The sequence below is a fragment of the Acanthopagrus latus genome, chromosome 10 (genome assembly GCF_904848185.1).
Source record: "Acanthopagrus latus isolate v.2019 chromosome 10, fAcaLat1.1, whole genome shotgun sequence".
NCBI classification, from domain to species: domain Eukaryota; kingdom Metazoa; phylum Chordata; class Actinopteri; order Spariformes; family Sparidae; genus Acanthopagrus; species Acanthopagrus latus.
In genome coordinates, this window is record NC_051048.1 from 6,718,929 (window position 1) to 6,746,360 (window position 27,432).

General features: G+C 44.5%; 1 protein-coding gene across 1 annotated transcript; it reads right to left on the reverse strand.

Annotated features, from left to right (window-relative positions):
- On the reverse strand, positions 1-27,301 carry capn1 (calpain 1). The gene is made up of 22 exons (XM_037111982.1): positions 27,148-27,301; positions 22,725-23,431; positions 20,149-20,218; positions 17,532-17,650; positions 11,283-11,416; positions 10,205-10,373; positions 8,349-8,432; positions 7,236-7,321; positions 6,354-6,428; positions 5,611-5,771; positions 5,122-5,282; positions 4,713-4,724; positions 4,341-4,552; positions 4,006-4,045; positions 3,845-3,910; positions 3,669-3,726; positions 3,289-3,353; positions 3,010-3,078; positions 2,760-2,838; positions 2,538-2,654; positions 2,280-2,338; positions 1-2,158 (listed from the first exon to the last, which is right to left on the reverse strand). Exons 2-22 carry the CDS (start codon positions 22,977-22,979, stop codon positions 2,132-2,134), a joined length of 2,118 nt encoding a protein of 705 aa, XP_036967877.1. The 5' UTR covers positions 22,980-23,431; positions 27,148-27,301; the 3' UTR covers positions 1-2,131.
- Between the last annotated feature and the right edge of the window lie 131 nt (positions 27,302-27,432).

Genomic DNA, 27,432 nt, shown 5'->3' on the forward strand with positions numbered 1-27,432 from the left:
TTGAAAACATCCCCATGTTTATTTTAAAAGTGCGTACTGACATTTTACAGAGTCGCTGCGCAGTAAACCAACGTACTGCATGATGAATGGGTCCAAAGAGACCCAGAATGTCACTTGTGTAAACATTAGATAATGTTATATAAGCATTGCGCTGCAAAAACTGAAGATAAGATACGCTGGCATCGTTGGAGCGCTATACAAGTTAACAGGCTTGGCAGTCGCTATGAGTTGATTTAAAAGTTTCAAATCTGATTTTTTTTTCTTCCATTTACAGCAACACAAACATTTGACACAAAGTAATTGGCAGAAAAAAAAAAGTTTCGGCATTTGAAACACTTGCAGGTCGACTTTACACGTGAATCTCCGCATTCAAAAAGGCTTTCAAGTCATTCACCCCCCGCCCCCAAAAAAAGTGACGTTACTTTATCAAATAAAACACTTGCTCCCCTGGTTGAACAGAAAGTAGGCAGGCAGACATTATATCACATTTCACACTGCATGCATGCGACGTATCCATCCGTCTTGCATAATTGTTTACCCTCACCAAAAGTACCGACGTGTTCTCGCTCCCCAGATTAAACAAGGATGACGCGTTCCCCTTTTAACCCAAAAAGTCATCCAGTTCCAGACATTATATAAAACGCTTATTTCTCCACATGTGCCATGCATAAAGATAAGCAGGTATATTTCAACGCTAAACAGGAACTAGTCTAAAAGAAAGACATCTCGACACATTCTCTACGACAGAGTGCACCGGCGTTGTCGCTGCACTGCAGGGGCCCAGAGAGGCTTCACAAAAACAACGTTTGGCACAAGATGTACAGTAAACATTAAGCGCCACACCGGCAACTTCACAAAGGCCGAGTACAGATACACGTTGTGCACATTCAATGTGGGGCATTGAACGGCAGGCCAAAGAACAAGCTGGCACATTAAACAGCTCTCCACACCAACCACATCTGGCACAGATAAGTGACAATATATGCTGGAGAGGAGCGTTTTGCAGATTGTCTGGTTGATTTCAAGTGCATTAACTCGTGGTGGAGGAGCCAGGTGTCAATCAATACACTGATTTGATCAAAATTCTGATGAATTTAGCAAAGTAGAAGTATCCCTCATAGTCTTTTACGATAAAGATGAATCATTGATGGTTCGTTCCAGATAAAAACATCATTTTAAATTGGACAGCTGATAAAATGTCAGAGTTGGCCACCTCAAATGGGTTTTGGTTTTGGTCTATATGGATTTTAAAAGAGCATAAATAATCATATTGGTCGAATTACAGTGCAAGATGGACAGCAAACACACAATTTTGACGTGCTAGGTAGCTACTTGTGTATAGTAAACATGGTCCTCATCTACTTTAGCCAAGACAAAGACTAAAACCAAACTATTAAGGGAAAAACATAAATGAACAATTGTCACACTCATTACATAAATCTGGTCATGTCTGTAAGTTTAACCAAGTTCAGGAATTTTGCTAATATGGCGGGCGGCTAACACAATAATAATGTGAAATTTACTCATATTTTTCCCTCAGTTACTTTGTCAAATTTTTGTGTTTGTTAATCAAATGTTTGTTAGTCAGTTCATCAATGTATTACTTCTTTTTCTTGTTTCAGTTCTTACTTTTGAGTCGTTTTTTTTTTTGCATTGCTTCAATCACGGATGACAGCTAGGCTAAGGGAGCTAACTTTTTGGAGGGAAAAGGTTCGACTAGCTTTCTTTTTTTAACCATGTAAGGTACCTATAGCGACAAAATTGTTGGAAACCTTGTCTCTTCCCACTGAAATTTAACCAATACATTTATTTCTGCCTGCAGTGTAGCTCTAAAATGTCTACATAGCCTAGCTAAAAATGCTCTGCCCAGCACACAGTCGGTGCTGCAGCTGGATGGCTGCAAGGATACAATAAGGGTGAGCGTCCTTCTGTTGGCACAACAGATGGAAAAACACTGGACTGGCACATGTTTCCAATGTAGGCACTGTAAAAAGATGGATTTACAGTCTTTTAGCATCAGAGGGCCTCGGCAGCGAGGACGGGAAGAACTGGAGCTGGAAAAGGCACTTTTGAAACGACAATGCACCGGGCCTGGAGCTGCAGCAGCAGTTACAGAGGTGTCCACTCGTCTCTAGGCAAACATGGTCAGAGTAATCCACTGTGAAAAGAAGGGAAAAAAGCAGTTTTTCAGTACATAAGCAGATGAAATATGTATATAAAGTTAAGACATTGTTTGGGTGTATTATTACATCTTGGTTCTTGTTAATTTGTGGCCATACCTGAAAGAAGTTGAGCGTTATGACTTTGTCCTTATCTGTGTCCAGAGTCTGAAAGGTTTCTGCATGGGCAAAAAACAAAGAGGATCAAGAAATGTGACTTCTGCTTTGGTTTAATGATTATTCTTTCTGTCATGAACACACCACAGCGACCCACCGGTAGTTTCTCATTGACCTTTCTGTCATATTTTAACTCAAAGCTCAAAGAAAAAAAAATAGGTGAGCTGTTCCTTTAAAGGCATTCGAGGGAATGGGACTCACTGTACATGGTCTCCAGTCTGACCAGGCAGGTGACAAAGTTGTCAAAGTCGACGGTCATGTCGGCCTCCGTGTAGCGCAGGATGATCAGCTGGAACAGGTTGTTGGTCAGCTTGAAACCTGAGAGAGGAAACAGGAAAATCAGGAACGACACACACACACACAAAAAAGAAAAGCAACCGATTCTTGTGGTTTTTTCTTGCAGAAGTAGAGAGGAAACAGCACCTGCGGAATCGAGAGCCATCCTCATCTCGTAGGAGCTCATGGTGCCTGATTTGTCCAGGTCAAACTCCCTGAATATGGTCTGGCATGGTGACAGACGGAGGAAATAGAAACAGAAATAAAACACAGCGTTCAGACCGCAGAGGAGAAAATGAAAAAAGCAGCCCGCTGGCCAGATGTCAAAACAAACATCAGGCTGACGCGGGTACCACGAAGCAGAATCGACCTCGTGCGGCCTGATTGATCACCTCACCAGGTATCGTTTGATCTTCTCCCAGAGCACGTGGAACTCCGTCAGGCCGAGCTTCCCGCTGCCGTCCGTCTGAGCCGAGACGTTGAGGAACAAAACAGGCAGGACAACAGACTTAAGTTTTATCAGCCTCACAAACAGACGACTCTACTTGTCTTTCGTCAGCGCTGAGGCATAAAAAGGTTGCTGCGGAAAGCTTCCCCAGGTAATATTAATTCTCTATTAATGTTGAAGGTGAAAGAAAAAGTTGAAACGAAATCTTGAATGGCATCTGAAGGATACGTCCATGAGGTTTATCATGCTGCGACAGGCTTCTTTCGTGAAGCCGTCCGTCTTCAGGTCTTTGTCTGTTAGCGTGAGACAGTGAGACAACATGAGAACATGCACACAAACAGGTCATGAGCCAAAATCGAGATGTTCTTGAATACAATTTAAAGGAGCACTACGTGGTTCTGGGGAAGGCGTTTTAGCCACGAGAGGAAGATTTTTGTCGACTGACGCTCAAACAAACTGATCTTAAAGGACGACACAGTTTCAAATTGTTTTACGTTGTAGGTCTGTAGGTCTGTTCTTATTTTCCTCTGAGAAAAGCTCGTTTGTTCACTTCTTCTCCAAAACCTCATGGTGCTTCCTTAAAGCTAATTCCACAGTCGATCACTGACGTTTGCTGATGATCCGGTTCAGTATGGTTTGCAGCTCCGTGATACTGATCTCCATGTCCTGTTGGCACAATCAGAGAAAAAAGTTCAGATGTTTTCAAATATGATTCCACGTTCCGTACGGAAACCAATGAAGCGTTTCTCGGCTCAACTTCCCGCCGAGCAACCGGGCTGCTTACCGGCCCCGCCAGCTGTCTGAAGAGACTCTTGAAGCCGGAGTCGATCTGGCTCTCATCCAGCTTAGTCTGTAACACAAACAGTGACGATGTCAGTACAAATTTGGCGCCTTTGTGCCTGCATTAATGGTCAGATGTTCAGCTGTTGTGTTTCACCCGCTCACCTCTGCTGGGAGATCCGCTACGACGTCATCGTCCAGCTCCCTGGACAAGGACAGAGGGAAGACTTGTAGTTAGTTGCTTATTTTGAAAAATGTCTTTCTTTTTTGGCACTTTCATTTAGAATTTCTCCCTTAATATTTGCCTCTACCTTAACTGTGAAGCCATCCTACGTATTGCATCAATGTAAGATGACATGTTATTACACTAAGTCATCTGATACCGGCCTGCAACAGGTACAATAGTATTGGCTTTTCCTTTTGGCGACACTTAACCGAGGATTTCGTCCCATTCTCAAAGCCTCCCTCTCCACCCTCCTCCCATTTTCCGTGCAACTCACTCCGAGTCGGCGGGCTTCTCCGAGAAGACCCTGAGGCAGAAGTCGGCCTCTTTGTGCGGCTCGAAGGTGGAGGGGACGATGACGTACTCCCCGGCCGGCAGCCGCAACCGCGAGCTGACCTCCCTCAGGTTGATGAAGAGCTCGGAGCGAGCGCTGGAGGCGTGGGTGAGGAAAAACTCTCGCTTCAGGTGGACCCCTGACCGGCCCACAAACTGCGGGGGGGAGGTCGGGGGAGGAGACAGATGTTTGTTATCGCTTCAAAACTAGCCCAATTCATGTTTGCATTTCACAATGTTTGGGTAGCTGTTGACAGCTTTTAGTTATTCAGTGAGTCACAAGATGAGGAAGGAAAGAAAAGGAAAACACACATACCTCCTTTGGAACCTGTGAAGGACACAGAGAAGGGAGGGATTGTCAGCATGAGGGAAGTGATCAGGAGCACAAAAGAACAATCTTTGGATCCTGAAGCATCACACTGTGCAATAAAGCAGATAAAAAGCCATTTTCCACTGCAGCAATCTCACTAAAGATAATGTAAGAGGTCAAAGGTGCTGCTCAGTTGGGTAAAAAGGTACTAAAACAAAAGCGTTTAGTCCCAGGTACATTTAAAGGTCCTACATTCTGACAATTTTCAACTTTTTGTTTTTATTTTTTTTTTTTACGTTTTCGCCCGTCTCTTTAAGACTTCAACATTTGCAGATCATTTCAACTAAACGTTTAAAGATGTTTGGTTCCTGCAGTGGAAACGGTGAGAGCTCGTCTTCACCGGACTGCGACTGACCTCATAGAGGGCGAACCCGATGGTCTCCATGTCTTTGCCCTCCTGCCGTTTCTTCCTGCGGTCCTTCTGCATGAGGCCGACCAGGAAGCTGCAGTCCGATTGGCCGGGAGTGTCGGGGTGCTGCAGCACGAGCTTGAACTGAGGGTTGAGCCAAAAGGTTGCTGGGAAGAAGAGTTCATGAAGGTCAGATTGTTTCATTTGACATATCTTAGAATATTAACAGTTTTTTTCAATTATATTTTATTCAGTATAATCAGAACACAATGTGTGTCTTCTAGCTCGCAGCAGATCGGGGAAACAGACTTCCACGCATGTGGGGAATTCCCAAAATTGTCCGGCCATTGTTCAGTTAGTTATTGGTTAAATGGGAGTCACTGGGTGACATTCCTTCAGTCAATTTACCCAAATCTGTGTCTCAGGAACAGAAAATTTAACACCGTCATCAGACATTTTAAAGAAAAACTCCAAAAAGCTTCCATCACTTCGTACCTGGGTAGTTCCTGCAGCCTCCGGCCGTGCTGCCTCTCCTCCACTCCCCCTGATAGAGCGAGGAGCTCCACTTCTTCAGCTGGCTGTTCTGCAGCGCGTCGGCCGTCAGGTTGCACAGCTCCAGGCGGGTGAACTCGCGCAGGAAGTCGTTGAACGACATCCTAAGGAGATAGAAACAGACACGGCGTTGGGATCATGTGACCACATGGAGTCGATAGAACATCAATACAAGCGCAGGCTGACACGTTCTGGCGTCGGTGCTGTGTTGTCTTTGAGGTACAAAATCATATTTACACCTCTGTTGGCTATTTTGATGATCTATTGATTTGTTTCAGTTGTTTTTATTAGGAAAAAGGTCCAAATTCTGCTTTTTCCAGCTTCTTGGATGTGAAAAATATTTGGTTTCTTTCCTCCTCTGTGACAGTGAACTGAATATCTTCAAGTGGAGGATAAAACAAGACATTTAAGGACTTCCTGCAACGCTTTGGGAAACAGTGATGGACACTTTTTTTTAAGCAACTGAGAAAATACTTGACAGATTAATCAACAATGAAAAGAACCAATAGTTTCAACCCTGTTATTTAGTTTGATCTTGTGTGTTTGAGGGGGTTAGAAATAACTGAATCACATGTAAACAGCCAGATATCTGAAGGACACTAAATGACAACAGTATAAGTAATGAAGTAATATCTCTATTTCTACATTTATTTGCTTGTTTAGTCATTTTTTACGAGGAGACTCACCAGAATTCACCGTCCTCGCTGCGGTTTTGAAGCCGACTCTTGACGGAGTGATCCACGCTGTCCCACTCCCTGGAGCTGAGGGGAGTTCACAAAGGACAGACAGAAAAATGACTAAACTTACTGGACTCATTCTTGCAAAATAGTTTTGAGCGTTTTCATCCGATCTGAGCGGTCTGTCTTGAGGATTTCTCAGCTGTAGTATTTCTTTTACACCTTCTATATGTGATTATTTCCCTCCTGAAGTAGTTTCCTTTTTTAATTTATTTATTCAATGTGTCTGTTGGCCAGATTCCTTGTGATTGTGCTTTTGTATTTATAAATTCATTACTTTTTATTTGGTTTTATGCCTGGAACCAGCTGCAGAGAGTGTCAGTAACGTTAAAGAGAAGCGTCCTGTTTCTTTTTGTGCTGTTTGAGAGTTAAAGCAAACATCTTCGCAGTGCTAATGGGTTTACATAAATCTACAGTGTGACTGCAGTTACATAAGGGGTTACACATTCTTTGACATCCGACAAAGGAACACTCGCGGCCGTTTGAAAGTGCGAAGCTGTGAAAAAAATGCTTAACCGGGCTGTGACATGCTGTCGACAGTGGGGGGAAAAAAATGCCTGGTATCTTCATTTTCGTAACCACGGCCGTGTCACGTTATGTAATCTCGTCCACTTTCACAGGCATTTCAAAACTGCTTGCCGACATGTGCCCGAGATACAATGAAGATAAGAGATTAAGTGAAAATGCCACATCAGTTCAAATCAGGTTGGAAACTTCCTCTGACAGCCTTTAAATCCTGCACAGGATCATGTTTTATCTGCGTTTTTAGTTTGTCTATCCTGGTTTGCGATTGCGGTGCAGTAAACACAAAGTCAAATGTCAAAATGTTACTTGTCGCTCCAGGCTCCGGTCCACTCCACTTCACCCCAGGGGTTCCTGATGCGGACCAGCTTGGTCAGGTTTCCTCTGTACACGACCTACAGACACAGAAACACCACTGGAGTTCACTTTGTGTCACTTTGCTGGACTGACTCTGCAGGTGTAACAACTGAAAGTTAGCCTGAAATTAAATATGCAAAGTGATTTAAAGCTACTCTTCAATATTATAAACATCATTGTGTTCTCAGGTTGAAATAAACGTTACATGAATAAATGAATTATCACTTTAAAACATGGCATAATAAATGGAGGGATCGGCTCCATCATTCGGATCAAGTAAAACACGAAATGCAGATTGCAGCACTGTCCTGTGATCAGCTGGTCTCCATTACTCCTGCGACAATGCGAGTAAGAACGCACCGTCACTGAGGGAAGTGTTACAGAACGCCGACCTCTGATGTTCACTGTGTTGAGCGCAGCAGACTTTGCGCTCCCGTAATCTTTTCAAGTGAAACTGAAACGCTTGATAATAGACCGGTTGGGACATTCTTGTGCTATAGATTATCCCGAAATCACACAGTAAATATGCACAACAGCACCATCAGCGAGAGATACATGTCAAGTCGCTAATCCTGAGCTGTGGTCATTTTTTTGCAGAATATCATGCTTCACAGTGCTTTTAACCTCCAAACTCTTGGATATCAAGTGTCAGAATTTCATTATTTCATCCACTTATGGTTAGAAAACGTGTTTTGGGAGGTCTCTGTGATGTTGACCTCTGACCTTTGGCCACCAAAATCTAATCAGGTCATGCTTCCTCAAGGTGTTGTTGAGATCTCATGTTCACAAGAAGGGGAAGGACAACCACAAAAATGTGATAAACATATTAATAAAAATAGCTAATAATTAAAATAGCTCAATACAGAATATAAGACAATGCCAAAGAACACTTTAATGTACTATAACTGTATAATATATCTCTGCAACACATGATAGAAAAGATTCGACTAAAATAATAAATATTAGAATACACTTAAGGTCCTGATTACAGCTAAGTCCCTTTAACGAAACATTATTATTTGCAGTTCAGTTCACGAATCAAAACAGCTGATTTTTCCGCCTCACCTCCTCCACACCGGTCACAGAGTAGGCGTGTCCCTTCACCAGCTTCTTGAACGTGACGGCCTCCATGTCCGACGTGTTGCTGATCTGAGGGCGAGAGCGCGGAGGTCAAACAGAGGCGGCTGACGTCCCCAAAGTGAAACTAAACTGTTGTCAAAGTGGATTCCGCATTTGTCAGCCTGCTTAATTTGAATCATGACTTCTATGTTCACATTAAAGGGGCAGTTCACCCCAAAATCAAAAATCGTATCTGTGTATTTCTCTATATTTCCGTCGAGCTGTTTATCCATCTAAAATGTCAGATGTCTGCCTTCTCTTAAAATATCACAGAAATAGATGGCACACTTGTGGTGCTCAAAGCACCAAAAAACACCACAGCAATGTCCCAATCACGACCCGATTCCCACAGACGTGGTTGTGAGCAGTTTCATGTAGGAACTCAGCTGAGGAGGATGACGTTAATCTCTACATCCTGCGCTATTGAGAGCGCGACCCTCCCATCCACAAGTCGATGCACGCTTCCTCCTCTGAGGTAAGACGGCTGACGGGTGTAGTTCCTACATGAAACAGCTCGCAACAAGGTCTGTGGATTATCTTGAGTAACCAAATTGTCATTTATGGAAAGAGACAAGTATCATTTTTGCCATTTTGAGTCATTCTATTCAAAAGATAGCAGACAATATCACAACTAGAGGGATAAATAGCTCTACAGGTCATTTTAGTGTGAAATGTTCCTTTAAAACTGCACTTTTTTTAAACTCTAAATCAAAAAATACAAACTATGACTTATGTTCATTTAAATCCTGTCACAATAAAAAAAACAAAACAAAATAAACCTCTTGTTTGTTGCTATTGACTACAATGAGTTAATATTTCATCATCTCTCAGACCGACCAGATGATCAAGATCTTAGGCTGTTTCCACCCCGACTGAGCAGCACAGAGAGGCACACTGATTACAGAGAAATGTCCTTCAGCGGGACAGACAGAGTTCAGTGCCCTCTGTCTGCAAACATCCACTCCGCTGATACGTCCTTGAGGATTGCACTGACCTCCTGCCAGCTGCTCTGACCCAGCTCATCCCACCAAAACTTCCCTGCCTCTCTCCTCATTCAGCCTGTCCACAGTCTCCTCAACCAGACTGTCAAGAAACAACAAATCTTCTTTTCAAAAAGCATTTTCAGTAAGTTATCTATGACGTGACTGTAATTGGATCTGGTGTTGCTGATCCACATCACTCCACAATCCTCCGGAAGCAAAGATGCGTGTCAGTGAACAAAAAGTCAGACATCCCAAAAGTTGCAATCACCTGTTTGACTCGCAGCATGCATTTAAGCAGCGCAACTCACTACGTTTACCATTAAATCGACGGATAATTCATGAGTTTTCTCATTTTATCGTTCAGTTTATAAAAACAGTGACTGAAGTGTCCATTACTGTTGGAGAGAAAAACACATTTCTTATATCTGAACCTAAAAAAAAGTCCAATATTCTCTCTTTTTTTAGCTCCGTCTTTGGTCTCCACCACCTCCCGGCAGCACTCTGACTCAACACCCTGAATTCTCCACGGCAACAGTGGCTGAGGCTCATGGGTACTGACGGTTGAAATAATTAAAATTAATCATGAGTGTTTCATTATCAGAGAGTCATGCGGTTCTGTCTGAGCCACCACTGAGGATACTGTTTAAAGGAACATTGACAATGGAGACAAGCCAAATCAACTCTATGACCTCTGATTCTCTGTAGTCATTGTGGTTACATTGTCCTTTAGCACACTGTCACTATGACATTGATTGCAGTCACTTTAAGGGTCTGTGTCAATTGTCCCATTAGCTTTGGTCAGAGAGTGCATGTACTGACGTCGATGGAGCAGCCCAGCAGAGATCCCCTCTCTATGGCCCGGCTGATGATGCTGAAGAGGTCGGGTGGGGCTTTCCTCAGCTCAAACATCTCCGTCACGCCGCCCGTGAAGTCCTCGAAGCCCTCCGACGTGCTGCCGCCTGACAGGGCCTCGTAGCAGCCGTTCAACCTGGGACACGGGGAGAGTTTCAAGAGGATTTTTAAAGTCATTCACACGTGGAGAATCATTATGTGGAAGCATGGGCCTTAAATGGAGCCACGACACAGCATTAACACCAGTGTTTATATATTTATAGTTTATATAGTGTTTTACGAGACCAGACGTGAGGGGGGGGGAAGTTTAGAGAGAGGGTACGGTATGTTCCTTTTGCTGACACTGCCGTACATGGGCGTGAACCCACAAACGCATAAATCTTACTATTACGTCAAACTCTTCCCGCTTCCTCACTGCTCTCTTGGTGGTAAGAAGACTTCCTCTGACAGAGCTTTGTATCACTTTTCCAGCCAAGCAGATCCACATCTGGGACCACAGCTGTCCAGCGGAGCAGCTGGAGTGTGAAGCTGCTCGGCAGTTCCAGTGAGGGCTGCGAGCTTTTCTACAGTTTACTGGAATTTCCCACATCCAGAAGCGTCTTTGTATATAATCCTGCTGCCAGCTCCAATCGTAAGACTTTTTATGTCATGTTTGTGAGTATGAGTGGCTAACTGGAAGGAGCAGGAGATTCTGTCCAGTCCTGCAGCTCTGTATTGGCCCTCTGTTTTAGCTCCTGTCTCTTTATGGCCTTTCCCCCCTCCAAAATAGCCAGTCTGCTCTGATTGGTCAGCTCATATATGCCTGAGCCAGCATCGCTAACAACAACAGAGCAGCTGTGCTAAATCGGTTCTTAGGCCCCAAAGTAGCTGCGAGGCATAAAAACTGCAAATGCGTGACGTGCTGTGATGTCACAAAGTCACAGAATTAAAGGCGGGACTGCTGACGAGGCGTTTCAGGAGCAGGGTTTTCTGTGGGAAAGAGGAGCTTCTGTTGCATCTGCATCATTAAATTTGGACCATCTGAAAAACTTCCTGTCCGTCTTACTTGGCGTAGGCCTTTTCCAGCAGCGCGCTCCAGAACTCGGTGCCCTCCACCGAGTGGACGAACAACAGCTTCCCGTCCTTCACCGGCAGCCGATCATCGATCACCACCTCCACCCACTCGCCGAACTGCCAGAACTGCAAGACAGACAGAAGGAAACGTCAATATTACAACTCACCTAACAGATTATTTACATAGACGAGGCTTGGAAGGCAGCCGGTCGGTCAAATTACAAGATTTAGTTGAACTGTTTTAGTTTATTTCCTTTTGGTTCATTCATTTTTGTGACGAAAACTAAAGGAAACTTTTCTTTTTAAACTTTTCACAGTGTTATTTTTAACACTTGCTTTATATTCATACAGCCCTCAGTCTCTGCTAAACAGCTTTGCCCTGCATTAGCAAAACACTAGCTTAAACTTTTAGTGTTTTGATCTTAAAATAGCGACAGAGGCTAAATGGGAAACATTAAACTCTACTCCGGTGTCTTCACAGCCTCCTCACTAATGATGTTCAGTGCTTCCAGCGCAGACGTGCCAGCAAATCACCGGTTTATACTCCACAGGAGCTGCGGTGAAAGAGAGCTCGGGGTAAGAGAAGTTCTCTGAGATAGAGGTAAATGAGGGCAGGTTGAGTTTTGAGGACATGTCTGCAGATGAGATTAAAAGATGGAAGCCCTCTGGAAATGTGTTTCCTCACACTCGGCCCTCACATGTGTGGCTTGTGTGCCTGATAACCACCAGGGGGCGGAAGAGACCAACACAACCAGTGAAAAGATGCCAGAGGTGGTTCAAAAAGGGTGAAACAGGCCGAAGTCAAAGAGAAACAGGACCTAAATGCATGCATGAACTCCGGAAAACACTTTAGTAAGTATCTGCCATCAGAGTTCTACCTGACAGATTCTTGACAGGACTTCGCTCACACAAAACAAAAACCTCAGCACATCACGCACTGAAACACACACAGCAAACCAATGAAGCAGCAGTAATTAGACTCGTACAAAACCCCTCAAGCCAGTAATGAAATAACACTCGTGGCAGCAATACAGTGCAGGGGAAGAAATATGTCTGTGTCGAGGTAATTCGATTTGTAGAACTGAGACGGAAGGCGCAGGATCGTCTTCTGGCAAATGAAAGGCCACAGCAAGAGTTTGTGTTTATTGTCAGTGGCTGGCTCCGCTTTTGTACAGAGTTCACCCAGAAAATGAAGCCTCAGTCTGTTTCTGCTCAGCCCCGTGCCAGTGGAAAGTCAAGGGAAGGTTCAAGTCCACAAAACATTGACGGAACAGAACAGCCGAACAGCTGAACAGCCTTGTCCTGAACAACTGAAGTAGAGAGGGACCAAAAAATAACTCCACACAAGCTTTCACAAGCCCAAAGATCCCAAACTGATTTTAAAAGATGGTATTTACACCCTTTCTTAAAATCAGAATATTAAATGATGAGTTAAATTGTTTGGGTGCGGCAAAACTGGTTCGCTGTGAAGCTCCGGAGACGTTTTCTCAACTTCAAAATATCGCTTCCCTTCGCGATGGGGGTGAGAAGATGATGACTGAATTTTCATCGTGTGGCGAACTTATCCTTTAATTTATCTAGCTATGTGTGAACAGCAGAAAGATTTAATGGACGGATGGACGGTTGGATGGATGGAGTGTGCCCTGCAGAGCTGAATCCACCTCCGGGAGGAGCTGTGTCACCACATGGCTGACTGCAGACAGCACAACACACACACACACACACACACACACACACACACAAAAGGCTCGTCCCTGGCTCACACAACTTCCACATTTCACTCTCTCACGCCGATGCTTGCTAAGCGTCTATGTCACAGCGGTGTGGGAGCGACAGCCGGCCTCGCTGAGGGAACTGAACTCTCACCACATCTGTGTCATGACTGGCAGCCGGCCAGCCTCGGAGCTCGACACCTCCCCGGCACGGCCCCAGCAGACTGTTCAGACTCTCTGCGATGAAAACACGGCGCTATCATAGGAGTGTGAAGCTGAGGGATTCTGCTCCAGCGAGCGGTTTCATTTGTTTCCGACTGAGATGGCTGAGATTGCCTCGTTCATAATTCATCATCCGTCCTTTTTGTTTGCCTGCCTCGCTCGCCCCTTTTTCTCTTCTCCCCGCTCCTTAAAACTAATCAAGATTCTCACCGCCAGCGCCTGTAATTACATTTTTCAGGATGACTCATCCAGGTCTGGCTGATTTATCCAGAGGGTTTAAAGGATCCAAACCGATACAATAGGGTGGGGGGGGGAGTCCCTGGAAAGACTCAACAGTGCACACACACACACAGAGTGGAAACATGCCGGGGCAGGGAAGAAAAAAACTGCAAGTAATGGAAACTAGGCGGCAGAGAAACATTTCTTTGGCTGCGGTGCAAAACACACTGAGGAGGCTGAAAACAAAAGCTCAGACAGGCACGGCAGAAAAAAAGACAAAACCGGGGCAAAGCAGCTGCACGTGTTTATGAGCCGTTTGGCTTTGCTGCATGCACATTTACACACCTCTGCAGCACATGAGAGTATTACTTCCACTCGTTCGATCAAGGGGAGCGAATGTATGTGTATAAATATTTAGATACGTGGTGAACAACTTCATCCAACAATGTAAAAAAGAAACGAACACAGCGTCCCTGGTAGTGCTCAGTGACAAAGAGGCCAGATTCTTCCTTCCCTTGGCTGACTTCTCTGTAATTGAGTCACCAGCCCCAGCAGACACGCGACACTCTGTGTGTGTCCGATGGGATTTATCGATCGCTTCGATGTCATGTGAGTCAGCGCGGCGGCCCCGGAGCATCCCTTCTCAAGGGTGCTTCAAAGACGTCGCCGACACAGATGCATCAAATCTTCCCCTGCAGGGTTTGACGGAGGGATTTCCCTACTGCGCTTTCACCTAACCTACATCTGTGTGTGTGTGTGTGTACAATATGTGCAGCCATCAGCAGCCACTTGACTGACTCAGCCCTTGTGCATGTGTGTGTTCTTCATTGATTGCAGTTCTTATGCATTCATTCTGCATCTTTGAAGTGCGAGAGCTTCCCTCCCCCTTTTGCTCGCCGTTCCACTTCCTCGTTCTCTCGCTCGCTCTCTCCTCCCCTTTCCACGTCTCTCTCGGCCTCCCCGTCAACACTGGGTGGGCTGATAGGCCGGGTTGGCACAGTGCTCCCTGCATCAAAGAGGGCAGCCGACTCCAAAAAAAAAAAGATTAAAAAAAAAAACAACCCCGTGACAAAGCATGTTGAGGCGGCGGGGGAATTATTAGTAACACAGTGTTTGCTTTTAACTGATAAAGGTCACACAAGAGAATAAAATAAATATAAGTGTCCGGCTGTTTGGGCAGATTGTGAGGCTGCCAGTATCAGAGGACACACACGCACACACACACACACACACTCATCCACAGCCCTTCCAGACGAATACAGAAACTGAATAGAATAGCAGGAACAGACTCACTAAAGTGGATTATGGCCTTTGCTGACATTCTTTACTACTGTATCTTACGAGGTCACTCGAGGATGACTAGTGACAGAGTAAGTGTGAGTTTCAATGTCAATATCTGCAGCGTCATAAAAGCCCTGTCAGACTGTTATGCACACCAGAAAAATCAAACTGCTGCATGAATAAAATATGATGACCCAGCTTTCATGTAGCGTAGAAGCAAATGCAGTGTTTGAGGTGGAAAATGGCGCTGCAGAAAAACCGAAGTTTGTTTAGCCCTGAGAGTTTAACACAATATTAGCTGAAAAAAACATATGTGCAAAGTCAACCAACCAACCAAATAATCAACCAACAAATCAAACAATCACCCAATTAATGTGGTAAACTGTTTCCAGGAGACATTAAAAAAGTGATGGGCTTAAGTTGTCGTGCAGAAGAGCTTATAGAACACCTCAAACAATTGTCAGGCTTCATCTGGACTGTAATATGCTAACATTCATGTTAATTTAGCATCTAAGTGGGCTACATTAGCATTAATTGGCCCTGAATAAAATCAACCAGAACACAACTGTACCCACGCACTGCGGTCAGATCTCCCTTGAGCTTTTGGTCTTGATATTTTTACCTCACACGGGTCAAGATTTTGCCTTGCATAGTCCTGATATGAAAATTTCATTCATTTTGGCTGTAAAACACACTATATTCAAATTGAAGCTGCACAATCACAAACCACTTCTGCGACCTTTCCCTATCTCATGCAGGGCTGAATGCATCTGTTGTTCACTTGCTCACCGACTGCAGCATTAAAGCGTGTGTGATCAGGCCAACACCTGTGTCGTCGCTCCAGCGCGCTATAACCTCAAACACACCTGTGCTTTTCTGTGTGCGTCACTGTTTGGTTTTGAATATGAAGCAAAGTTCAGCTGATAAGGCCCGACAGTCTGCCAGAGACTCGCGTAGACGTAAAATGAAATGGACACATATTTTGTAAAAAAAAATGTAAAAAAATTAAACAGCAGCAGGACCGGTCCTTCAGGCACAACAGGGATACAAATCTACAGTTGGAGACATCAGATGGGGACAAAGTGTTTGATCGTCACCAGTAGTTTTGTCTTGAGAGACGTCTCTGACAGATTCCATCTTCTCTCGGCTTCAAAACTCCCTCTGATAAGGAAATGGGTGTTGGTCCGTTTAAGACAGTAGGTTTGAATCGGCTTGGCAGTGATTCAAATCCTCCTAGGTAAAGTTTATTGACCGAGTGACTGGGTGTGGATCCGAGAGGCCAGTTATCTGGGATGACTCAGAGGGGTTTGACAAGTAAAAGAGGCCGGTTAGGAGAGGAAATCTACAACTACAAATAATTAGCTCTGACTCATTGGTTCCACATATTAAGTGTTGATGTATGAGAACTACTAAGTAGCAGCGAACAACATGAACATTACATTGTACATGCTTTCTCCTCTGTGATTGGCTACAGGCAACATGAACATTGCAGTGCAAATCATTCGTTTCTGTGATTGGCTTGTTAGATGTGGGCTAGCTAGATGATTGGTTGTTGCTCACAGGCAACAGACAGGCACACATTTTTGAAGGAGACCTCCTGTTAAATGTAATTTTAATACGATTTCTCAGTAGCTTGAGGTCTCTTTTCCTTAAAAAACATTATTATGGATGTAATTAATTAAGTTAGCTAGCATTAGCAACATAACAGTAGCTATTCTTGGCAACATTACCATTTGGTAGCTAGTGTGAACAACATTAACTCTAGCTAGTGCTGACAACACTTGCGTTAGCAACGTAGCACTAGCAAAGTTTGAGATTGCAAGCTAGCACTAGCAACACTAGCTAGTGCAACAAACTGCATCCGTGAATGCAATGGAAAGGGGAGATGGAAATTAATGTTTTCTACTGCAGCTTTAAACCATTGATTACATGTTATATTTTTGTATTGTCCTTTAAATGTTTATTTTGGGGGGATATTCAGGATTTTTATAATTATATGAGATGAAGAAAAGCCTGAAATCCTCAATGATACAACCACATGTGCATAAAATATATATTTCTGGTATAAACATGTTTGTTTATAACTTATAATGTTATTCAGTTACTTTTACTAACTTCCTTTATGTTTATAAATAAGCTGCTCAGTGTTTCCTGCCAAGAGTATCTGAAGGTATGAAAAAGAGGAAGTAATGTGAAATTCTGACATATATAACTGATAGTACAGGGTTGAACTAGGATCTTCTTCTGATACAGTTTCAAAACAGAAATGACTTCATGCGTCACACCGCAGCAAGAGAAAAACAAAAGCTCTCACAACAGCTCCATTTCTGCTGAAAAGAAAACTACATTTATTTTGCCAGATGGACACGACATTAGTTAAAGGGTTCGGTTAAAAGTTAAACACCACCCTGTGCACAAAAAAGTGACAAAATAAACTTCTCCAGATTGGTTAGAACCAAAGGAAACAAACTTTGTTTTCACTCTTCTGCACAGTTTGCACAATCGATGGCACACCTAAGAGGAAATGACACAACAGGAAGAGCAGATGCAGAACCGCAAATGAGAGCTGGCAAGGAACTGCAGGCCGACTGAATCCGAATGTCCGGATTTCCCCTCAATAAGAGGCAAATGTTGGTTTTCATCCACCAACAACATGAAAGTCCTCAATAGAGGGTTTGATAAGAATACAATATCAGACCCTCATTTAAAGGGGTACTTTACTTTTCATATGTCTACTTCTGTTACATTATGACAATTTACTGTACATAGGTGTTACATGTAAATGGAGGACGCGGTGCTGTTGTTACCTGGAAGTGAAAGATGCCAGCATATCCCTGCCCGAAGCTCTGTCCATGGGGAACCACTCTGTGGAGGAGGTTGTCGTTTAGGGTTAGCGAGGCGATGGCCGCCAGCAGCCAGCAGTCCCCTGTGGACATGCACACAAACACATGCACATACAAGTTTTATTAGTCAAGAAAAAAAAATCCACATCAATGTTTACTCCTCCAATGGGCTAATATCAAACTCATCCAAAAGGCTAACATTGATGTTAGCTTCTACAGTGGGCTAACAACATTTTTAGCTACTTCAACAGGCTAACATCAGTGTTAGCTTCTCCAACAGGCTAACATTTAACTAATCTAACAGGCTAGCATCAGTCTAAGCTTCTCGGACAGGCTAACATGAGTGCTAGCTTCTCTAAAAGAGTCCTCACTGCCAGCTCCTCCAACTGGCCACCATTGGTATTAGCTTCTCCATTAGGCTAACATCAAACAAATGCAACAGGCTAACATCAATGTTAACTTCTCCAACAGGCTGACATGAGTACTAGCATCTTTGAAAGGCTAACATCAGTGTTAACTTCTCCAACAGGCAAACAACAGGTTGACATTAGTGTTTAGCGTCCCCATTGGGCAAACGACTATGTTAGCTTCTACAACAGGTTGACATCAGTATTATCTTCTCCAACAGTTCCATTCTGACTAGCCTTTCATTCATTATATTTTGAAGTTCACGTTGTTCCCCATCTTGCCACACAGACCAACAAACACAGTGTTAGTTATTTAGCATTCAGGACATGATCGATGCCATCATAACAATCTAAAACAGATGCTGGACACTTATTTGGTATAAAACAGATCTTAGCCGATGCTCATATTAGCAGAGAGGTAAAGAGAAAATCCATTTTCCTCTCCTTCACCCCAACACAAAGTGATTATTTTCCATGAAGGTCACATTCTTGGAGATCAAACTTGAGTGCACTCACTGGGAAACACTCATAAAACTGGAATTCACCCCTCAACAGCTCAGTAAAGACAAGAGTCTGGAGCTACGTTTGAACAAGATTAGCCTGCTGGGAAATGGGAGAGGCAGTTGTTCCACTGGACTTAACAGCTCCGCAATAAGTCATTGAAATAAGTAGGAGTCACACCATGGGTTTGAGCCAATAGATGCATTTCGCTGATGAAATATCCGATTGCCAAAGGAAGTGTCTCAGATAGAGGGCAGGAACTCCCTGACTGGATTTCTGCAGTTCTAACATACATGCAGGCTGTGGTATGCCATCAAGATAATGCCATCAAAAACAGAAACAGTGGCGTTTGTTGTGTTATCTGACCTGCTGGGATCAGTTCCAAAAGGGTCACAATACTTTTTCACTGGTCTATTCTTAATGCCAGCAGTTCTTATACTGGTTGATGGTACACAGTGCCATTGCACAAACTAAACCAAGTGTCCAGGCTGTTCCACTTTTAAATGTTTAAGAGTAAATACTCGTCAAAACCATCTTGTGTTTATGTGTCCACTGTTTCAACAATCACCAATTTTGGTTTTGTAAAACACGAGAGTCTCTCCTGTGATGGCTAACCCCCATCTCGCCTTTCTGACAGCAATATTTTCACATCAAACAGGCTAAACTAAGGGTTTATTTCAACCAAGACAGGGTCGGGGCTCATCGGAACAGTGGAAAGACAAATCACGATGGTTTTAGCAAGTTTTATCCCGTTTATGTTGAGTGCACTGAAGTGGTGTTGTGCGATTGCAAAATCACTGTTTCTGCAAAAATGAGTCTGGTGGACTTGAGGAGAGTGAAACCAGCTGTTTCTGGTCAAACATTAGGATCTGATTCTCGAGCAAAACGGTCTGTCTTCACAGGAATCCTTTCTATATTGTTGCCAGATGCTTTAAACGAATATCTGAGTCTGGACTGCAAAAAACAAACACTTTAGGTGGATCTTGCTCAATACTGGACCAATTAAAAAAAAAATACTGTTCACATTAGATACTTGGACACAAAACGTGGGAAAATAGGGCCCAGGTTGAAAAATACTGAAGCCACCTGTAACATATTCATATCCTCATCTAGCATATAATCTATAAAAAGCCCCTGATAGCAGCTGCTGGGTCGTCTAACAGATAAACCCCATGGCGCTGATAAGAGCTACTCAGTCACGGCGCATTTTGGCTATAAAAACAAAGTGCAGCATCGTGTTTACTGCCTCAACCTTTTTGGAGGTTTATTGTTTTGCAATCCAGCAGCTCCTCTGGGAGTGAAGGGGAGGCGAGGGGGGGCCGGTTGCTTAAAGTGCTTCATTTTGTGGTCGAAGAAGTCGCTTTCTGCGTCGAGTGAGCTACTAAAACAGAGGGAGGGTGGCCTTGTTTACAGATGTGAGGCAGAGGAACAAAGCATGAATTATAAATGCAGCGCTGTGTCGGGCAGGTAACATCTCAGGCAGTGAGCTGTTACTGGTATTGACTGCTGACTCTGCTTCAGGCCATTTCCATCCGTCACTCGTCTATGACTCCGATCGCATTCCTCACTTTGCCCTTCCACCAGATTCAATCCAGGCTCTCCTCTCCTGTCCTCTAACAGCTGAATGGCGCTGTAATAACAGTGAAAACAGTTGGGTAGTGTCCCGGCCTTACCTAGAGCTCCCTGACAGATGTCTGTGCGAGTAGCTCCGTCCACGATGAACTCGGGGCGCTTGCAGAACTCCTGTCCACGGCACACACAGAGCAAACAAACAAATTAGTGCCATGCTCGCTTTTGGACATTACACTCGCTGTCTTTCGCACAGTTGACTGGTGCAACGGGTGTTGTACATAGATACAGCACAAAACAGGGTTTATATAAAGGCTTTAACAAGTGAAAATGCTGGAAAACCACCGCATGGCCAAGTAAAGAATCCTTTAAGATGTTGTTTTCTGACACAAGTAAATGTCTGCAGGTCTCAGCCAGTCTCTTGTCTGCTTTAATGTGCCATCAAAGAAAAGAATAACGAACAGTTTCATCATCGTAACATCAGTTTTATCTCTGCGGTTCCAAGATAGTGATTGATCCAAGATGATGGTTATTTAGTACAAAGTCTTGAACCTGGGTAAAAACAGCTAGACAAGCATAGATATAGCATAGATATATCTCTTTAGATAAAATGAGTACCTCCAGTTCTTGTAAAGCAAGCATTCTATTCAGATCCTCAGAAGATGGTCAATTTTCAAGTTTTCAAGTTGTTAAAATGTAATGTTTTTTCTCACTTTTGACATAGCTATGCCAGCTAATGTAGCTTGTTTCTCATCTAGCTAGCACATTGCCAGATAAAAAAAAAAAAAAGATCCACTAAATAAAGGCCTGTACTCTGTTTTTGAAACTAGCAACTAACATCTTTCTGGGATGCTAACATTGTTGATCAAGAATTACTTCCTAACAGCCCGACTTCTGTTTTTTTTAATTCACGTTGCTTTGGTGACAACCAAGATGCAACACATTAACTACTCTTTATGAGAAAATGCAAGTTTTTAACTTGTTAAAAGGTGTATTTTGTTTTGACTTAGCTAGGGTACCTTTTGGGGCTCGTTCCTTGTCTTTGTGTGAAGCTAACATTGCAACGCTAATTCGGTTTAGTAAAAAACTAAATAAATAAAAGTGTCTCATTTCCTTAAAAACATTATTCTGATTGTGAATTCATATTTTTGTTAGCTAGCTAGCATTAGCAACATTAGTTTTAGCTAATTGAATAGCAAGTGTATTTTTCAAAATCAGAATCTGCCGCTTTGAAAAAGCACAGCTAAAGTTACTCTCACTCCGACTACTCGAGGACCTGCCGTAATAGCGCGATGAAGTGTTTCTCGCTCTCGTCTTAACCCTGCTTCAGAAACTATCTTCCGCTCAGCATGCTGATCGTGAGAAACCCCATGCAACAAAGCTATAAAAAGAAATATCCCATTTATCCCCGTGCCCCGCAGGCACACACACACTGCTGCACACCAACCATCGGACACACGGGTGAATTCACAGAAACACACACAGGCTTAAACTCTCTTTTTCTCAGGCTCTTATGGAGCACAGATTTTTTTTTTGGGGGGGGGAACGTGAACCGTATGAAGCCAGGGTAAATATTAAAGCTCCTGCAGTTCAGGAGAGGCGCATGCATAATGAAACATCAGACTTTTTTTTCTTTTATTTTTAGAGGGACGTGACCCTGGGACGCATTTAGAGGTAAAAGACACGCGCGGGACGTGGACATGTTAATGCACTCGTGGTCTGCACGCTCAAATGGAAGCTGCGAGAGAAGCTAAGAGGCTGCAGTCACGCTGACGACCACGACCACCGCGACCCAGAGAGCTTTTAAGATCACGGCTCGCTCCGTTAACAGCACCGACAGCAGCGACCTGTCACGTCATGTGCAAATAAAAAACGGCAACGGGAGCGTGCTGTCTCCAGGCCTGCCGTGATAACACCTAATGAAGACGGTCCCACTTTGTTCTTTGGTGTTATATTCGGCTCGGGTGTATTTATAATGCAGAGAGCGGTGATGAGAGACGCAGCAACAGGGACCGACAGGCGGCAAAGGATTGGATGTTTGGGGAGACGCGTGGAAGGATGAGAAGCAGGCAAAGAGAAAGATGTTACACACTCTCTACCTCGCGGAGACACTCGCAAACTCCCGACATGAAGGGACGTTAGAATTGAATCTATCCATCGTTCTTGACAGGAAGTTTAGTTGCCAAGCAACAGATGAAAATCTGTGAGGGAAAGGTTGCTTGAAGGTAATTAAAAAAAAAAAGTCTTCAGTCAATGTCTGACTGAATTCGTAGCATCATCAAACATGTAGAAAGTTTGTAATTCGCATTCCCTTCCTTTGTCTTTGCAGCCTTGAAGTTAAAGGGCCATGCCGGCTTTTTTGTCCACACTACATAGAGCTCAAGTTTGAGGTGCAGTCGACGGCACGACTCTTTCTTCGGAAAACTGGTTTGAACGTTAATTACCAAAGCCTCTGAAGCATTTAGTTGGTAAAATAAAAAGAAACAAAGACATTGCGAAACAAATCACGCAATACTTCGCTTCTTGCATTTAAAGGGCTGGCGTTTCGTAGCAGTGGTTTGGAAGAAGCCTGAGACGCAACCGCAGAACCTCCCTGACTGTTTGTCTGGCATGTCTGAACAAACTCGCGTGTTTCTCAGAACTCATGACATCACACCACGACACAGATCTACCCTCTCACCGTGGGCCTCATCCAGCGGACTCCGTAGGTCTTGGCGGATCTCGGGCCGAGCTCGTTGAACCCCAGCGACGACGCAGCGCAGGGGAACAAGCTATCCTCGAACAGCTTCCCGCTCCGGAGGCATTGGGCCTTCAGACTCTCGAAGTCCTGCCCCAGATACTTGACGGCGTTGTGGTTCTGCCCCAGGCCGTCGTCGCGATCCCACTGGCTCCTCAGCTTGGCGGCCATGCCGGTGGCACAAACGGGCTCCACCATCCTGAGCGAACGCAGGCGCAGGGTCAACTGTCGCTCTTCGTTGGGTGTTTTGTGCGAGTGGAACAACAACAACGGAATGCAAAGATGTGTGTATAATTAATGAGGTGACTGTGACCTATTGCAGCTGCAGCTTTGATGTAACGCACTGCGACAGTCCCGGTCTAAATCTGATATAAGGTGGTTATGGCTTCAGGGCTGGATCATAAATCAGACGAAACATCAGCAGCCATTAAGAAGCTACTGAACTATTGATGAGGCCGCTGATGGTTGCGGTGCTTGTGGTTCTGCTGTGGACAGATGTCTTCGATGCAGTGATCTCGAAGGACGAGCTTCACGGACGCAAGCGGATCTCTTGTCCCAGTGAGCTGCCGTTAAAGGTTCGCCGCTGTCTCTTTACTGTCCAGACGCCAATGGGAGTGCAGGGTTTCAGTCCTTCCTCGTCCCGCCAGCAGCTGTAAGACATGAAAAGTGACAAACAAGCTGAGAAAAAGTATGCAGAGATGCGAGTCTGAACATAGCTCTACACCTGTGCACGCAACACAGACAAAGGCAGCAGCTGCATACACCCTTTATACATGCATTCAGGGTTCAAAAGGCGAGTGAGCGCTCCCTTTTTTTTCTTTTCAGACGACCATATGCACATATGCTCGCAAATGCACAGCACAGGGATTAGTCACAATGGATGCATCGGCACTACCTCTACTGTGTGAAGCTGAATGTTTAGACAGCGTCAGTCAGAAACCTTTAAAAGGTAAATGTTTAACAAACCGGCATTTGGCTGCTGTTTACGGCGCACAGGGCTGACACGGATTGTGGTTTTTCTGTGAATCGTGATGCACAATAAAGGCGCGGCCGCCCCTACAAACAAGGAAAAGCTCTCTGCGACTCTTTAATTAAGCAGAGCCGGGGAGGAGGAAGTGTAAACTGTCATTAGTGCGCGGGAGCTCCTGACAGAACTGGAGCTCTGTGAGGGGTTCGTCTCAGGACGTCCATCTTTGTAGTCCTCACAACACAGAGAGAAGGCAGGTTTATTTTTAACGCCGTCTCACTTCCTTTTTTTCTTTTTTACAACTCTCCACTCTCTCAACTTGACACTCTTCCTGTCCCGAGACCCGGCTGTCAGTCAGTCTGAAGAATTTGGCCCTCGCTGCCTCGAGGAAAGGCGGCAAAGGGCGCAGCAGCATTACTGTTTCCACTGCTCACAGTGATGAACCACACCCATCATAGCTGACTGAAAATATGTTGCTGCGAACGGAGCCAGAGAACACGACACGTAGCTCGAACAACAGGTTTCCCCTCCTGAAATGCGCAGACTTGTTTCATTATGACACTTTTATTACGGTATTACTACGACTTGGCAACTGCAGCTAGTTCAGCTGACTAATGGTACTAGACAAGGACTACCACTGCTAATGACTCTAGCCATTCTCCTCGTTTTAAAACAGAAGAAAAATCACAAAAAGAACATAAAATGGCTCGAAACATCTCGTCCAGCCAGCTTCATAAAAGTCTCTTAAAACCCAGAAATCCGAAAAGGCAATATTTGTAATGTTAAACCGCTGTCAAGCTAGGCATCCACTTCAAACAATGTGTGTGCTAATGCTTTTAGCTCAGCGGCTACAGAGAAGATTGTAGCTTCAAAGTGGCTAAAAATAACGTCTTTTTGAATTCATTTGAGATCTGAAGGCCTCCTGAGACAAGCTGTGTGTAGCCCTTTTACTCTGGTTTCCCGCCTTTTTATGACTTGAACCCCATTTACTACAGTTGTTTCAGAGAATGCCTTCAAATCTGTTTTTCCAGTGAAGCTCCAAAAATGCTGACTGACTTTCCAATTTTCATTTTTGGGCCAAACACTATTTACTACACCTGCTCTGTTATTACTATCGCTACCCTTCATTTAAACTAAACTAAAACTATAAACAGAGAGTGGAGAATTAACAGTGTAAATGTTGTGTAAGTGATATCTACTATTACTACCACAGCCGACCTTTTTGCTGTTTAAAGCTCCTGTGCTAGCTGTGTAGCCCTGGAGCTCCAAGCTCACAGTGTGAGCCGCTAGATGTAAGGCTAACCGGGCTAACGAGCTAGCCACAGCTAGAATTATTAGAATTTTCCGCTAACATCCCGACCATTTGGTGTGGGTTTTTTTGTATCTTTGCTGTGTGTTATCTGCGCCCAATCTGCCCCGCGTGAGCTCAGCCTGCCAATAATTAATATTTCATTTCCCCTCATATGTGAAACACACTTACATACCCCCATCACACACACACACACACACACACACACACACACACACACACACACACACACACAGATATCCTCCCGCTCCACCTCAGTGCAGGTGGTGACATCTATGAGAAACGACAAGCAGTAGGCTTCATGTCCAGAAACATAAGAGAAAAAAGCCTGCAGGCTCTTTCACCAACAGCAGCAGCAAGATGTCTCGACAACACGGCCACATACTCTGCAGCATGACAAAATGACGCGTGCATCCAAACCGTAACACAGTTCATGTGTTATTAAAGGTGCACTATGTGGTTTCGGAGTAGATTTTTTATTTTTTTTTATGTGGTGGACCCTGCCACCTTTCTGGCTTCAAACAGTAGCCCTTTTCACGCAGACAATCCTGCACGCTGGCGCCGCGGATCCCAAAAGAGGCGTGACGGTACAGATTACAACGTTGACATATGTGGGTTTTTTTGTAATTAAGTGTTGTGATTGAGATAAATGAAAAATTAGATAAATAAATAGTCGCCACCAGTAAACGGGACCCTGTCTGACTCTCACTAGTGAGAAGGGAAGCTGTCTTCAGTGGGGAAGTTCACCGAGGTCTGACTGTCGCAGTGATCCTTTTCAAGACAGTAACTACAACAACACAATCCCCAGAGACACCACCAGTTACTACCATTGCGTTGTGGGTCATTTCTCTTTTATCTGTTGAGCGAAGGACCCATGTAGTTATCACACTATCACACTGTGAACACCATCAGACAGACACGCCCCATTACCACCCTCAGCCACTCACACAGACGCCGGCCTGCCTCTGCTGCGCCTCTGATAACTCATCCGGCGGTGCATCAGAAGCCATAGCAACCTCCCCTCCACATCTGAAACTCTCACACGGACAGCGATGCAGAGAACTGACGCGCGATTCCCGCACTCAGAGGGCAGCATGAACAGGGTCCTTATTTTACCTCTGAGAAACAGTTTCCTTATTCAGTTATGGAAACAAATAAACACTTCTAGTACGTTCATTACCTCGTTAATATTGCAAAACATTCAAATGGCTTGTCCAAAACTACATACTGCTCCTTTAGTGACTCCAAAGGCAATGGATTTGACCATGTGGTGAATCAAGGTTGTTGTTTTTTTTGTTTTTTGCTGACGTGTGTGACACCAGCGGTGGTTTCCTCCTCAGGACACACAGACTTGCTTGAATACACACAAGGCCTGACTGTAAGTAATGCCCGTAGGTGTGTGAGGTCCGGTGTTTTTTTGCGCTATGACTAAGTGTCCCTCCCTCCTCCGGTGTATTTCTGCATGCAGGGTTCAAATTGCAAACACTGTTGAGTGAAACATCCGTGCGTTAAATGGAGCAAATAGACCCGCAGAGAAACCAGACGCGCACGGTGTCCAGTGGGTTGAAAGCAGTGCTGACTCTCGGAGTGACCTTAAGCCAATTGTGGGGTGAAGAGACTCACTTACAGCGCTCTGACTGCGTTAATTAAAGTGAGAATGAAGTAGATTTTAATGCATCTCCTGGATAAAAGCGTGCGCATAGATAAAGCATGCAGCGGGCGGTAGGTGTGGTCCCCGACAGGAGAAAACAACGTCCAGCTGTCAGACTGCAACTTTTCCCTTCTTCTCTCAAGTTGAGCAGCACAAACAGCTGGCCGACCCGCGTCGTCTCATCGGAGACAGATTGTGAGAGAGCGCGCGTCGTGCGGGCGGACGCGCACGAGATTTCGCGCAACGCTGGCGGATTCCACGCTTTCGTGCCGTCCTGAAAGTTTGTGAGCGACTTGTGCAGTGACTTTGCTTTACATGCCCACGAACTCATGTGGAAAAAAAACAATCAAGAAAAAAGTTGTCAGGATGTCAGAAGCATTTTTAAAAAATAGCCCACACCTTCTCCTCTAAAGAGCTGATGAAGGAATTGTATATTTACCTTTCCGGGTGTTTCCGTTAACAGGCGGTTACTTAGACATTCAGTGTGCTGTTCGAGTTTCTCGTTTTCCTTCCATGTTTAGTCGCAGCTCCGTCCCCTCCCCTGCTCCCTAGCAGAGCTTATGATTTAGAAACGCCCTGCTGTCGAACTAACGCGCCCCCCCCCCACTTCAGTGCGCCTGCGCAGCGCCCGCTGGTCGTAAACCACACTGCACACACACACACACACACACAGTGGGGGAGGACTGCACACACAAACACACACACTGCAATGTAATGTAGCCTA